Genomic DNA, 15,814 nt, shown 5'->3' on the forward strand with positions numbered 1-15,814 from the left:
CCCAATTCTAGGCAGCTGCGTACATTCGAAGCAAGGTTCGTCAGCAGCGCCAGCTCGGCACGCTGACGTTGGGCCACCCTGCCACAGCAACAACAACGCTCACCGAGAAGGCGCCGAATCACAAATACCAAACTTCTCCAAGTGCTGCACAACGGGAAGTGTACGAATTGGATACCGAGTGGGGGAAAGGAACGGAAAGAAAACGAAACTAAAACTAGGGACGGTGGAAAGCACGGTCAGCCAAAGATAAACGTCTGTAGTAGAAATTTGAAGAGGGCTAGTGAGGAAAGCCGAAGATGAGAGGGGAGTGAATTCCAGAGAGCGAGGGGGGGGTAGCGACTGATGGAGCAGTCACCGACGTTGGCGAGGAGCGGGTGAGGGGTGCGGAGATGGTCAGAGTTGGCAGAGGGAAGGGGACAAGCAAGTTTGTGTGGCTGGCGTAAGTTACTCAGGTATAGGGGGGGGGGAAAGACCACCACACGAACAGCACACCTCCCAAATGAATGTGCATGGTGCACAATTACCACCCAGTTCGTAAAGAAATACAGATTTCCAGCCACCACTAAACAAGTAAATGTGCAATTCTTTCTTGGGCATGCCAATAGATTTCACAAACTATCCAGCCAACAAGGCACCATTACGATCAATAGAGAGATGGCAGCCAAGGGAGACTTGGATTCAGAATATATCAGAGTAGATGGGCTTAAACCACAACCGACTGATCCATGAGGATGAGGTTAATGCTGACTGAAGCAGTATTAATATTACCAGTCACTGAGCACTCTATTATTGTTATTGTGCACAGAAAACGTTTACACACTTGCTAATATGTATATGAACGATATACATGCAAATCATCCGTTTCAAAATCAACAGCTTTGTATACCCATTGTGGGTGGAGCGGTGGTGCAGTGGTTCGCAAACTGCTACGTACCAGTTTCCTGAGTTCAATTGCAAACCATGGCTAACACCAGTGAAGAGCGATATCTGAACCTGTCCTGGGTCCAACCTTCACCAACTTACACTGACCAGCATGGCAAGGTATGGTCAAAAACCCCGTTACCGACAACTTCATCCAGCAATGAATTCACAAAGTAGCTGTACATTTACAATTATTTGCATACCCTATAGTCAATAGGTCTGTGTGTTTTTTGCAGCTGCCAATAGACGCTCCTATATTCACGATAAAAAAAGTTATTTGAATAAAATAAGGCCAGGACAACTCGCTGAATAGAATGGGGGGGAATCATTATCGGCCTAACATTTGCACACAGTACAGTACTTGACAATACACTCAAGTGAGTACAGTATAATTCCATACGCATTACGTTTGCAAATAAACATCCAAAGTACTTGAACATATCTGCGAACGTGGCTGCAGTGTTGTAAAATAAGAGATTCCAGACATTCCCAATCCACCATTGGATGAAGGCCTTGCATCATCAGTCATGCGGGATTTATTTTACTGCACTTCACCAGTCAGTGCAGGTTGGTGAAAGAGAAATGAGGGCAGGAACAGTTCTGATATCACTTGCCACTGATGTTAGCCATGGTTGGTTGCAAAGTGTGATAACCACCGTACCACCGCTCCATCATCTGCATGGCATACATGCATAATTGCAAGATAGTGACTGTCGTTCAGACACGAAATGGTTATCTTAAGCTTCTGCGCTGATTATTTTGCTGCTATATATTTCCAGGTGATAAGCCACTTATTTGTGGCCATGTCGCTCAGTGGGCTTTACCTGATAATAAAAAAAATAGTTTATATTTAAGTAATTTGTTTACCTTTGTTATACTTTGCACTCCTAGCGTGTGTTTGTATCGTTTGCTGTTGTAACGTTCTGAACCCGCCCCTCCTGGACATCTGTCAAAAATATCTTAATATTTCATCGGATTCCTCGTCCAGTCTAAATAAAGATTCTGATTTCAACTGGGACAGGGCGCCGAGGCTTGAAACGGGCGTCCAATACCTCGCTCGAAGCGGATCTTCGCTTGCGGTGACTCATGCGGCACATGACGCCAGGCGGCTGGGATATATATTTCATTAAGTGCCAACCCTCGCCGACGATACACGCCTGGTTTTGGGTGAAAATAAAAAAAGCATCAACGACGCTAAAACGGCACTACAGTACAAAACCAGACGACGAAAATGGGGACCCAGCTTCCTGTTGACGGAGCCTTTGTTCAGCGGTAAGAGTTTCATAAAATGTGCCGCAGAACGACAGCCACCCTATCTCAGTGAGCGGGGCTGCGCTGTTTACACAACGCGCTGCTTACACGTCCACCGGGGAGCAGCAGCAGCCTCCGTTTCGATTGCAAACGGCGGTCTGCAAAAACCCGGGGCCAAGCCAGCAGGAAACACGGTGACTGACGGGTTTAAGAATCACCACAGTTTGGAGTGCTCAAGCGGCTCTCAGCTCAGAGCGCCGAGCTGGCACGGCCGAGATCCTCAGTTCAAATCCAGACTCCAATCTGCGATTAACCCGGGTCCTCAAGTGTAAAGAGCTGGGAGTCTCAGTTCAGTCACACCAATGGCTGCATACAAAACACCTCACGTTTAATTTAGTTCTGCACTTAAGTTAGGCTAATTCCAGCCTCTGTGACTACAGCTTTGCCTGCTATGCGTTGAACATTACTCTTGATGGCAGAGCAGGTAGGAAAGTGCTGCCCCCTAAAGTGTGTGGATCAGATGTCACTTGAAGGGTTCTCAGAGCGAGTACTAAGTTATCCGCTCTAACATGAAGGGATGCACTGCTTTTTGATCGATCAAAATAAAAATTTCGTCCCCAACGTATGGGTTGTACATGTACATTTGGTGATCAGACTCAGACCATCAGCTCAATGCACTTTAGAACTCGTTTTAATCAGATGTGGCTGCCTGGCTTCAAAACCAGGATATCAGTGCCTCTGACACAATATAAGATCATTCCTGGCACTGGGTCTCTTCATGTGTGACTGCCTCATCTTGCACCGCACCTCCGATTAGCACGGGTGGCTACGGATGGTGCAAAAGAAGTTCAACATACATACATACATCTCCAATATTGGTCAGTTCCACGATTTCCGAGGAACATTTAAGACACATTAAACATATGGGTAATCATTAGTTGAATCATGACATGGCTTTATATTTGCATAATGTAAATGAATGAGTACAGTATAATTCAGATATAAATAACGTGTCCACCTTTCTTGATTAGAGAGAAAAGCTCATACAATACCACGATATCAGACACTCAGATGGACTGACTGTTTCATCAATGCTGGGATGGTGATGGAAAATTAATGTTCATGTAGTGCCAAACCACTGACTTATACCATAAATGAGCCATGTGTTTTTTGCTGGGGTGAGATGCAGTGGTGCAGTGGGTAGCACAGTGGCCTGAGATTGATTCCAGGCCACGGCTAACATTAATGGCAAGTGATATCTGAACCAATCTTGAGCAGTGTAAAGTATGGTAAGAAAAAACAACCCCACGAGCAGCACTAAAATAATAATAATAATTTACATTTATTTTTAAGGCGTCCTCCACTCATGTCTCAAAGGGCCGAAATAAGTCAAAACGACACCGCATATGCCACATTATGGCGATTCCGAAATGTTAACTGTGGGGTTGTTTAATTTGTGGCACTGCCTAATGGAGGATCCTTACTGTAGGAAGGCCACTGAATGATGCGTTCTCAAAGCGAGACAGCATCTGTCCGTCGACAGCGCTCTCTGTTGCCATGAACACCACCCAGGAGCATCGTGACTCAAGGCAGGAGGCGATGGTTCAGGGCAAGGGGTAATGCCTGCATAATGCAATGTTTGTGATGTGGTATTTGAAGTTGATGTCAATGGACTGCTTGTCAAGAGAAACCCATCCAATGTTTGACACACTGGCCCACAGAATGCCAAACTCAATGAAAAATATATTTTGTAAATACCTAAATATATTCAATTATTTCAACCTCATGCTTACACAGTATACTCACAGGCAAATGTCGTCTGTCCACGCAATCGCTCTTGTTTAATAATACTCAGAGGTTACTTGTGGGGGAAGTGGTGGCACAGTCGTTATCGCGCTGCGCTATGAACACATCGGTCTGAGTGGGATTAAAGGCCATGGCTCACATCAGTGACACATTATAACTGAATGGTGGCGGGGTATCCTTCTCTAAGCTCATGACACATGAAGTGACGTATTTAAAATTGTATGTTCAATATATATTGGGTTCATGTCAACCGTGAAGCCACTAGTGGCTGCGACATTCCGAAAGTAAAATATACTTATATCAATTGACTATAATAATCATGAAAATGTGTCCAATTACTTGGGGAGTGAATCGTTCTACCTCTTAGATAAATTAAGCATGTAAAACAATCGTGCCCTCCTTTATGTGCTGAATTTTCACGATTCGGAGTAACAATTTCATCTTGAGAATTTTTCATCTGCTTTTGTTGTGTCTTGCTCAGTCCATTAGCCTCAAGGTAAAATTTTACATAATTTTAAGAACTAAACATAACCGATTCCTTACGTAAAAATGTGGTCATGTACCATGAGCAAAGGGACAATGCTACTCAATGAATCGATGAATTAATATTAAGCACGAACTATTATTGACTTTACAATCTCAAGATCGATAGAACCAATCGTGGAAAAGTTCCGGCGATGCCACCACACCATCGTCTTATGGTTTGAGGCCAGAATAGAACCGCGCACGAACTCGGTTCTGAGCGAGCGCTGAGGCTGCGAAGCTACCCCCAGGCACAATGTGCTGGGTGGAGGTCCCTACCGGCTCAGATCATTCAGGGCTCACGGTTTTGACGGCGGATCACACAGCGTCGCAGCTGGGCCATTAGCAGATGAGCACACACACCCTCTGGGAAGAGCGTGGCGTCTGCCAACGCGCAAGAAATGCGATTTGATTTTCGAGAGTAGGTCAATTTTACCAGCTCTCCATTAACTTTTTTTATACGAATTAAGTTGTTAATGCAGATAAAACAAATATATATACGTCCGTGTAAACCGTGAATAATTCGTAATTAGATTACTTGTGGTTAGACTGTGTAAGTATAATGCTAATGTTTTACTATAACCCTTGACTCGACAGAGCCAATCAAATCAAGTTGTTACATGGTCGAATGTGCCACTTGATTTGGTTTTTCAGTAAAACTGGAGGAATGTTGAAAGGCAAGGTACACTTCTTTATGGAGGGTTCTTGTAAAAAAAAAAGCACTGTATACTTACACGATCCAATACAAAATAAAACAAATTTTGATCATAACATTGTTCGTGAAAGGCAACGTATAAAATGAAACTGTGCACAAGCTTTCATTTTCAATGGATTCCATCCAATTACAGCTATAATGACGCAGCTGTGAAAGCAACACTTACATCACACAGCACACAACGCTCGAGGCATCCGATCGAGAGAAACCATTCCATGTTGTGAAACGGTAAAGCCAAGTAACTTGTAGGGATATATTCTGGTTGGAATAAACCGAGTTACCAAGACCAACAAATGGAAACCTTGCGAGCGTGTGCGTGTGTCATCGCTGAAATTTTTGGCAGCAGTTTGTAAACTGGGCGTAACACAGCCTCCCTTCAAAATGAGCTGTGTGACTGAATCAAGCTATCAATAGTATAAAGGCGGTACAAATGTATACGAATGGGTAGAATTGTTTTACTAGCCACGAGGAAGCCGTTTTGACCGCACTGTACTAAAGTCACTTTACAGTGACGTCATGCATTGACGAGAAAAGGAGTCTTTAAAAAATACCCCAAGCAAAAAAATGCATGGCATTTGAAAGCAGAAGGTGGCTTTCAATTCAACTCCAACATATCACCAGCTTTACTTCCATTTGCTTTCCTAATGCACGTTTCAACCAATTAGAGGGATGAAATTAAGTTACGTTTACGAATTAAATTACATCGGGGCCGTTGTGTGCCGAGTACTTTAAATGTCGAAACAAACAAACACCAGAGCTCCCACCCAATTATCGTCGCCCGATCTTAAAAGCAAGTTCTCGTGACTGAAGCCGCTTGTTCGTGTCAGGCGTTTGGGTTTGTGCTGGGGGTCAAGACTACAGGCCGACGGGGAGGGGGCTGAAACATCTCCAGTGCTATTTCTTGGCAACAGCTCTGACAAGTGATTTACACACACACACAAATACTAGATTATTGATTCGGTGTACAGTGGGTGAGAAATTTTGCAGACAAACACATACATATATACAGCCCTTTGTCAGTCCACGACTAAATGAAGGTCCTTACTATGCCATGTCGGCCATGGCTGTTGTTTATCCACGCTGGTCAGTGCAGTGGTGAAAGTATGGGCAATCCAGGACCAATTCAGACTTCACTCACCACTCGTGTTATAGCTGTGGCTAAGACTTAAAGCTCACATGAGCGGGTTCATAACATGATGCACGAATATAAGCACTGCGCCACCACTCCACCGCTGATGCTTTCATACGTGGGTATATATATATATATACACAAGCAGTGACACAAATCTTATTTTAGGAATGCTGGAAATATGAGTACTTATTCAATGTTTACTGAATGCGTGCTAGTGAGTATAGGGGCTCATTGGTGGCACTGATTGAGCACCGATCTCTGCTGTAATCTTATTTCAGGTCAAGGATGACCACAAGACCTAGAGGCACGAGGTACCTTGGGAGGGGCGTTCCAAAGCCTTGGACTCGAGGCACACTTTACCAAACGCGGTTTTCTTTTTAACGTCAGTTTTGTCAGGCCCCACGTGTACATTTGCTTTTCCATGAGTAAGTCAGCACATCTGCACGTCAAGACTGCAACACCTGTGTAGCAAGACGACACGCATGTATAACTGTGTGTGTGTGCACATGAAGTACTGTGGGTAGCGCTGGAGTCGTAGTTGGCGCATTACATGACGAACCTGGCGATCAGAGTTCAATTCACAATCGTGACCAATACCAGTGATGAATATCTGAACTGGACCTGGGCCTGACCGAGGTCAACTCAGCCTTACATGAGAACCTGGTGTGCAAATATCAGCACCTGGGAGACAAAAGCGGCCTGGCGTGGTGCTGGTCATACCATCCCCTCGTGTGCTATGCCGACCTTCGGAGTGCTTGCTAGCATCACTTGTATCAGTAGTCTCTTTGGGCTACATGGAGAATTTTTGTTTTTAACCATGAAGCCTTGACCACACATGGATATATGATCCTCACATGCAGTCACGTGGGTTTTATTCTCTGCCATGCATGAAGGTGTAGTAGTGTGTTGTCTGTACCCGATGCACATCTGCTCCGCATTGCCTCAACCAAAATAAACGAGCATCTGGTGAGGCTGCCTCGGTGCACGGACGATGGAAGCAGCTGCGCACGCGTCGTACCCAATTTAAGGAGGCTCACGTTGAAAGGTGCACGTGTCAGCGCATGTGAATGTGTGAGCATATATCTGGTGGAGTGATGTTGTGGTGGTTATCTGCATCTGCTAGTATTCTGGAAAAATTTGTTAAATTCCTGGGAATCTATACTAGGCCTGAACTTCCCTAAGTTGAATTAGACTAAAATGAGTGCCTGGTGTGACCACACTACTCCACCATGTGCCATACTAGTACTGAAAGGTGTTTGCTTCATAGGACGTGCCCTAAAACCCTAAAGGTTAAATAGGACGCTTTGCATTTTGTAAAAAATAATATCGTAGATCATGGTCCCTACATGATCCTTCAATGATTACCAGAAAACACTAACGATGCCTGGTATAAAACAATAATTAATCATTTGCATCACCTAGCCAGACAGGATAAAAAATAGGATGATATTGTTTTTATTCAAATTAGTCAATTAGGCAACTTAACCCATTTAACCATCAAACTACAAACGGTTTTTATTTTACCAGGTAAGGCCCACTGAGCTATTTCGAGCTCTTCTTCAGAAGCGACCTGACCACAAGTGATAGCTCAAGGATGTCGCTAATCACGTGGAAATTCATAGCAGGCAAAAATACACAATCAAGCCGGGCAGCGGTGGTGCATAACACGTTCCTTCGGAGTGGGCAGGTAGGAACTTGGTTGGACAGCGCATTCGTGCACGATAGACAGACAAATAATCCCTGGTGGGCAGTGTGGAACCTGTTGTTCCTACCAGTAATAACCTTAATATATATAGGACCGCAGACCTTGGCCAATTGTTGGAACTGGCTGTCCGCGTGGCTGCCTGATCGATTGTCTGTGGGTGAGCGAATACTGTGCGTCTGCATGGTAAAAGTTGAAATTATTACTATTAATACGTATGGGGGTTACATTTTGAAGGTAATCGTCTGTAGGTATAGAAACAAAGCCCGATATAAATTCACGTCTGTATGAAGGCCTCTGCAGACTGTTACAGCAGTGGTTGCTGTTTGAAAGAACTTCAACAGACAGGACAGTGTCGGATGATGAAGGGGAAGGCCCAGGTCACATATCACGAACCTTTGATATTAAACCACGGCTGGGAATACAACTCAAGTAGCTGGGTTCACAGAGCAGTGCGAGAGCCAATGGCACCGCTGCTCCACACGATGGATAAACATGCTGTTGGGAAAGAAAAATCCCAAAGCCAAGCAAGCCTCCTGAAAGAATATCAAGACTTAGCCAGGATTTCCTGGGTAATTTGTACTACAGCTGACACACAGGGCCATTTCCTGTGGGTGTAAGAGCTTCTGGAGCTGTAGTCAAACAAACAAAAGACCACCAACAAAAACACTCAAATTGCCAACTGAAGGCATGGGTGAGACCGAGAACTAGGCCAACACACTTCTCTTCTTTCGAATATATCATGTGGCCTCTGGGTGACGTATTTTAAGCACTGACAGCAGCATTACACGTTCACCAATTACGCAAGTGTTTGAATTCCCAACAGAACACCATTATTCATGCGGGTTTCCAATAACATACACACGTGACAAATTTGCACTCAAGTGCTCACCATAAGTGCATCTTTTCACATTGGGCACACGGTTGCTGGATTATGTGGTGGACGATATAAGCTAACAATAATAATGCCATTTAGTTATACAGCAAAGTCTCGCTGAATATCAAGACTATTCCTAAAAGGGTCCTGATTCACGATGTTTGGCCAATTCTATGAATGAGCTTCATGTATATGTGAGGATACCGAGGGTACCTGGGAAACACCAACACGTATGAAGGTGTAAGGGGAACCCACTTGCTGTACTGCCATTTCCTGGTAACCACACAGTCCAGCGGGTTTGAGAGAATCACAGATATATGCGATCTACCAACCCATTCTTTCAAAGCGATGGATCACAGGCATGTGCCAAATACACAGCGTCTGGCAGGAAAACTGGGTGTCTCAGTGCTGGCGAGACAAAGGCAGTGAGGAAAACATTATCAAAGCACTTGCCAGTCACCCAGTTTGCCTGCAGTTAAATGTCGGGCACCCATGCCTTGCTTGTGATTTCTGTGATGAATTACCAAAGCTTGTGCATACTGAAAAGTGGACAGATGTTCAAAGACCCCGTGACAATATTCGCACAGCGCGTTGACGTCATGTATGAAATGACAGGTGTGTGAAATGCCCAGCGGAAAATTGCAATGGGATTAAATGGATGTCCATGATCAGAGTTGGCCAAGCCTGCCTCGCAAAAGATATCAGTTCCAACGTATTCTCGCATTTACACAGAGAAGTGAGGTTTATAATACAATGGTGATGTCCACTTTGACACGTACGTATATTGGAACTGCGATGTTTGTAATAGAGAAAACAACTCTTTACTCGTGAGCACTTAGGAGGGCGTGGGCGCGATCCGAGTGCATGGAGCCCCCAGGAAAGCCTGCCATAGTTTTAACGACCGTGCAAAATTAGATAGGCAGCAAGGCAGATGGGGCCACCGCATGAGAACACTTGCTGTCCATAACATGTTGTGAATACTGAATTAGTGCAACACCGTGGGCTCATATCACCGGTTTAAACCGGAGATCATGTAGCTGTGGAGTTGTGTCGCTTTACTGTAAGTATATGATTATTATAAAACCACTGTTCCCCCCCCCCCCATTGTATTCGAGTTGTGCCGAGTAAAGGGAATGCAGATGTAGTGACATCGCGGATGTCACTGTGTAATGCCGGCTCTAGAGAGGCACGGCGTGCGATGTATTGCCATCGCAGGCACCACGAATATGTGGGTGCAGTACCGGCACTAGAGGGGCTCGGTGAGCGCTGTCTGACAGTGCTGAGTGGCACCACGCTCTGCGTGCAGTGCCGACCCCTACAGGATGAGAGTGCCGGCCATGGGAATGGGGTTATACCAAGGGCCATGGCACTTTGGTTGACCCAAAAGGACACGTGACTGGTACAGTCTACACAGGGGCCCCAGGTGGGGGCTAGGGGTGGTCACGTGTCAGGGTCGAGAACCTGCAAGAGGATTCTAGAAGGTGGTCGTGGCTAAGGGCGGAGCCAGCCCCGCCAGAGGATATAAGCCGGGTCCCCGAGCGGGACCAGCTGCTATTGTTCAGCTTTAAGAAATCTATGTTTTACGTTCCACGTCCTACAGAGTCTCCAACACGTGGAGCTGGACCCAAGTTGGGGTCCGGTCCGTTGCAGCGAGGTACCGTGAAATTAGTGCAGTTAGCCTGGTGGTCCACCACCATAGGTTGTTATAGTGTTAAGGGGCAGTTACCCCGTGTGTTGTATTAACACATGTGTTGCCTCCAAAGAGTACGTCTGCGACTCAGTTGAAACCACTACGCAAATGTTAAAGTATCTCTGCTCAGTGCACCACTTTGTGCCAGAGGATGAAGCCAGAAGACAAGATTGTAAAACTTCTGAAGCCAAGTCAGTAGCCTATTGGCCTTGCTCTGAAAAGTGTGATAATAAAATGTCAACCAAATGAGAAAAAAAATACCTCCTGAGGTGGAATACTTAAAAAATAAAGTGAAAAATATAATTTAGAATGATGGATTATTTTGGGCAAGTAATTTTTTACTGATCTGAGCCCCTTTAACTCGCAATACTCGAGAAGCCAATTTAATAATGGGTACTTGATCAGATTCAGTTCTCTAATATGACAATATCCTCTTGAACCACCAAGTTAAATCTTAAACAAATATTGCGGAAAAAAAAAAACAGGCCAACAAGCAACGTATGCTTGCTTTTTCCTCGTTTTCACAGTTGGTGGATCTGAATAAGAGAAGCACCAGAGGAAGGTATTGAACCTGTATCTAACCAGCTGAGAGCTTTGAATATTTAGGGTGGGGGGAAATTATTCTAAACTATGGGTGAAATCTGACAACTGCAACATTGAAATAAAATGAATTCTCACACGCATGGTTTGGACACATGCATCACAAACCGTAGGCACATAGTAATTATCGATGAATCCTTGCACGCCGAGTAAACTGTAACCTCCAACGTTTGCACATACTTTAGTCGACGTGGAGAGGCTTTCAATCTTGTTCAGCGTAAAGACTTGAGTGCAGCTTCTGACCAAATGCCACGCAACGTGCCTAATCTCACCACGTCTCGATCAAGCTTGGTTGAGAGCCTGTATAGTGCTCAATAGGGTGCCCGCCACACAAAAATAGGTTGTTATAGGCTGCTGTGGAGCTACATTGTGGGCAGCGGAGGGCAGTGAAGAAAAACAAATATTGTTGGACTGTACTGTGCTATCATGTCTATGCAACCTTCCTTCTCCAACCCGCACGGGCCAGCATGGTGAAGCATGGTGAAGTCACCTCCACGACCCGCACGATGCCGGGAGGACCTCATACAGGAGTGCATTAACATGTAAAGTGTATTCGTTATATAAAATATAAATCAATTCGTTATGCTGCCCCACGGAGTCAATGAACAACGGAGACATTGTGAACAACAAATGGGTTTTTTTAGAGTCACGAAAAAGGCAAACATCTCTCGACTTTCGCCCGAGTGGTTATATTGAGCAAAAGTCAGAGAAAAAAAAATCCGTAATGACGTTTAATTAGCCGGCTATTCTTTCAGTGCAGTGATGCAGCAGAATTGTACTCGGGCACTGAAGTGTTTGTCAAGTGTCAGTGTGACAAAGACGGGCGTGGCTAAACGGTGCTCAATGCGAGAGAAAGTAAAACAGTTAACGATGACAAACAAAAGGGCTTAATCAGATTTACATCCCTGAGCTTAGAGATGGTAATTCCACATTGCCATGGCAGTTAATGATCCGTGAACATGTACTTCCATACGGAAGCCCTATGCCGCCATATAGACTCAACACTAAACACTGCAGCAAAACAAACACATCAACAACACAAAACAAAGGGCAGGAGCTGGCTGGAGTGGATACTTCGACGGGAGAATTCCTGTGAATTCTACACGGCGTAGGATGTGCTGCCAGGTGGCGAAAAGACGACTGCGTAGCGAAATTATTGAATCCTCTAGAATTCTGATGTTAACTCCTTTGCGTCAACCACCGGTCCCGCCTTAGTTTCCTCCCCCCCCCACACACACAGGCGTTAAATAAAGTTTACTGAAACCAGCCGACGGAGTTGATACCTGAGCCAGCCTTCACCTGCCTGCACTGACCCATATGGTGAAGTATGGTCAGATGAACCCCCTCGTCCGTGACAGATTTTGAACTGCGCCCACCACTCCACCCACACAGCTCGTGTTGATGTAGCTGTCCATACAACGTCACGCAGGCAAGAACAACAACGTGTCTCGGTGGGGCTTCCCTAAACCACGACACTGATATTGTGATGTGGAATTACAACGATAGCCAGAAAGAGGAAGACATGCGATTCGAGACAGTTTAAACCGGTTAAATGTACGTTTTAAATGTACGCCTGCCACCGTAAAGATCAGTGAGTGAGTGGGCTTCGGCAAGACGCGTCGCAGGAACGGGAGATTGTCCGATGGTGAGGAACTAGCGGCAGTGGGGGCAGGGAGAGTGGCAGGGACGAGACGCGTCCAAGAGGGGAGGACAGAGGCCACAGTGACGGAGCCAAGAGATCAGCGAGCGTGCAAGCTGCCGGATCATCAACATCGCAGGGTCGAGATCCATGGCGACCGCTTACGAGAGGACTTCGCAAAGAAGTTGGATCACCATGGCTGATCTTACTGCGTACGGTAGATGTGGAGCAACAGCTACAATTTAAATCTCAGGTGGTCAAGCAAGATAATAACCGCGTCAGGAGCAAAGGAGAAGTGTTTCATCATCGCTGTGATGTCTCCTTCGTGTGTGTGTGCGCGGTGACGCGTCTGTTCCAAGTAGTTCTACGCTGCTGTATTGTCACCGACGACAATGCGACTAGGCCGTAGGCCGCGGCCGACTCCCGCCTCTCGGCTAGAATCCCGCCGGGTCCCCGGCACCGAGACCCGGCCGAGGAGGAGCGCGGCCCGGCGTTGGTGGTCGGGGTTTGGGGGAGCAGCGATTCACCGGAGCGGCGGGAGGCGAGGCAGGGGGTGGGTGTGGGGGGGGTCTCGTCACCTGCACGGCGCGGCTGAAGAAAGTCCCCGCGTCAGACGCGAGCTTCCTCACGTTGAAGTCCATGGCTCCCACGTCTCTCTGTGTCTCTGTCTCTCTCTGTGTCCCCGCGAGCAGCGAGTGGGGGGCGCCGAGGAGGAGACCGCTCACCGGACGTGCGTCCCCGAGCAAAGAACGCCCTCGCGTGACGTCATAGCCTCCCGCAGAGGAAACGACACAAAGCCGCCGCCGCCTCTGACGTCACTTTCGCATTAAACGGCTGACGTGAGGCAGGATGACGCCATTCAGTGTTTTGCCGGCGACACACCCGTGACGTCACCGTTTGTTTACTAAAAACCACGCCCCTTTGACGTCACTTTTTGGTTTACGGGAAACACGGCTGCGTGACGTCACCTCACGTGCGCTGCAAACACGGCGCCAGGTTCTTGCGACGGAACTTTCGAATGGAACGTCGTCGTGACGTCATCCGCATTATGGGCGTGGTCTTGTGGGGGGTTTCCCACCTTCGTGAGGATTGATGCGAGTGGGGCTGGTCAGAGTAATCGGCCACAAAAAAAACGTGGTCGGTTATTATTTGTATCAGGTCAATCTGATCAACTGCACCAGCTGATCAATAAAGTAAGAATCGGAATCTTAATTTATATTGGAGGAATCCCACGAGCTATGAAGTTATTTTTTCACAGATGTCCAGTATGGGCGGGTCTGCAAATGTGGAAAGGTACAGGTTGTAAAGAACTGGTTGTGTGCAACACCCCAGAACTTTTGAGCATCCGCCAAATGATCCAATCAGGCATTGTCATGGGTTAATGGGCCACCATGCAGTACCTATGAAATTCAGAAAAACCTTTTTCTCAGTAGATTTATATAACAGTACACGTACTGCATACGAAAGCAAAACCTAAACTCAGTGGACCCACGATTAATCACCGCCCACCAAGAATATGTTCAGTTCAACGCTATTTTGACAGATGGGAGTCATAGGGATTATATCAGAAACTAACATTTTATTTTATTTTACCAGGTAGGGCTCAGTGAGCGATGTAGCTCTTTTTTAGAAGTGAGTGACCTGGCCACACATGATAATAGCTCCACGAAGTGGCTTACGACATGTGCAAATATATAGCAGCCAAAATACGCACGTCTAATGGAAAACCGCAAACTCCAAATATACAGGCATCGTCAGGGTCGGGATCGAACCCACGACCTCCGGTATATTCGGCAAGATAGTTAACATTTCACGTAGAAGACACCAAGAAGTCTCGAGTCCCGAATGGCAACAACGGCTCCCATTGACGAGATTGGCATTGGAGTGGTCGATCAACGACCCATGCGGCAACTTGCCAGTCCGGTGACCTCCACGTGTTTTTTTCCAGGTACTGAATCACTCGTGCGTGAGAAAGGCAATTTTCAAGTGACAAAAGAAGCGATGTGTTGAGCTGTGAACGAGTGGGTGTGAAGACAGCAGAGGTCTCAATGCGAATCAGTCGAGCGGCATTATCTTTTCATCGGCCGTGTAACGCTGTGTGTAAGCTACCTGGTCTATCGCTCCACACGAACCTTCGGGTCTTCTCGGCCACGTTCATGCCCTCCCTTCTCCACCCTAATGGAGCATCTTCGCCGGTTTGAAACAGGACTGGCCTGTCTACGATTCATCCTGGGTTTCACCAGGCTGGATTGTGTGAGGAGCTCACAAATTCTCGAAAGATCTGGACAAAGTCCCATCGGTGAGCTCCTCCGGCAGGCAAGGCTGCGTTGGCTGGGTCATGTAGCCCGCATGCCCGGCCACCGCATGCTCAAATAGCTTTTGTTCGGCCGGATAGAGGGGGCTAAACGGGCGCGTTACAGGCTAGATAAGAGATGGAGTGATGTAGTAAAGGAGGATGTGGAGCTGAGTGGACTTGCCGATGACTGGAAGCAGCGGTGTCAGTATCGGCCTCTGTGGAGGCTCGTGAAGGACGCTGCTGGGCAGCTGGAGGCAGTCGCCCTCCAGCAACGGAGGGCAGAGGAGCGACGCTCACAACAACGAGCGGAGCGCCGGGTGGCTAAAGCACAGCAAGTTGGCACAGTAGGGAGGCCAGTCATCTCAGTCAACCCATGGCAGCGGATGTTCGACACTTCACGTGGCCTCAACGTGCACGTAGCCTGGCACAAGCGCCGTGGTGACGTCACCACCACTTAGTGGCTTCTTTCTGCCTATATTGTGACTCACTAATCACGTGTCAACATTGACTACATTTCATGACAAGGCCCTTGTGGTCTCCTGGTGGGGTTCCAAAGGAGCCTTAGCGTGAGTGGATTTAGTATTTTTATGCTTAAATTGTTTATTCGAGTAAAGCATACACAATACATAGAAAAACAATAAAAAAAATTATTCCACTCAACAG

The 15,814-nt window shown here is 46.6% G+C and overlaps 1 protein-coding gene across 1 annotated transcript in view; it reads right to left on the reverse strand.

Annotated features, from left to right (window-relative positions):
• Positions 1-13,663, reverse strand: part of LOC133354748 (endophilin-B2-like) — a 33,414-nt gene extending 19,751 nt beyond the window's left edge. The window contains 1 exon segment of the mRNA XM_061571829.1: positions 13,434-13,663. Within this exon segment, the coding sequence (XP_061427813.1) occupies positions 13,434-13,496 (63 nt within the window). The 5' untranslated portion in view covers positions 13,497-13,663.
• Positions 13,664-15,814: the final 2,151 nt, after the last annotated feature.

This window comes from Lethenteron reissneri, chromosome 48 (assembly GCF_015708825.2).
Source record: "Lethenteron reissneri isolate LAM-NWPU_2019-01 chromosome 48, ASM1570882v1, whole genome shotgun sequence".
Taxonomy (NCBI): domain Eukaryota; kingdom Metazoa; phylum Chordata; class Hyperoartia; order Petromyzontiformes; family Petromyzontidae; genus Lethenteron; species Lethenteron reissneri.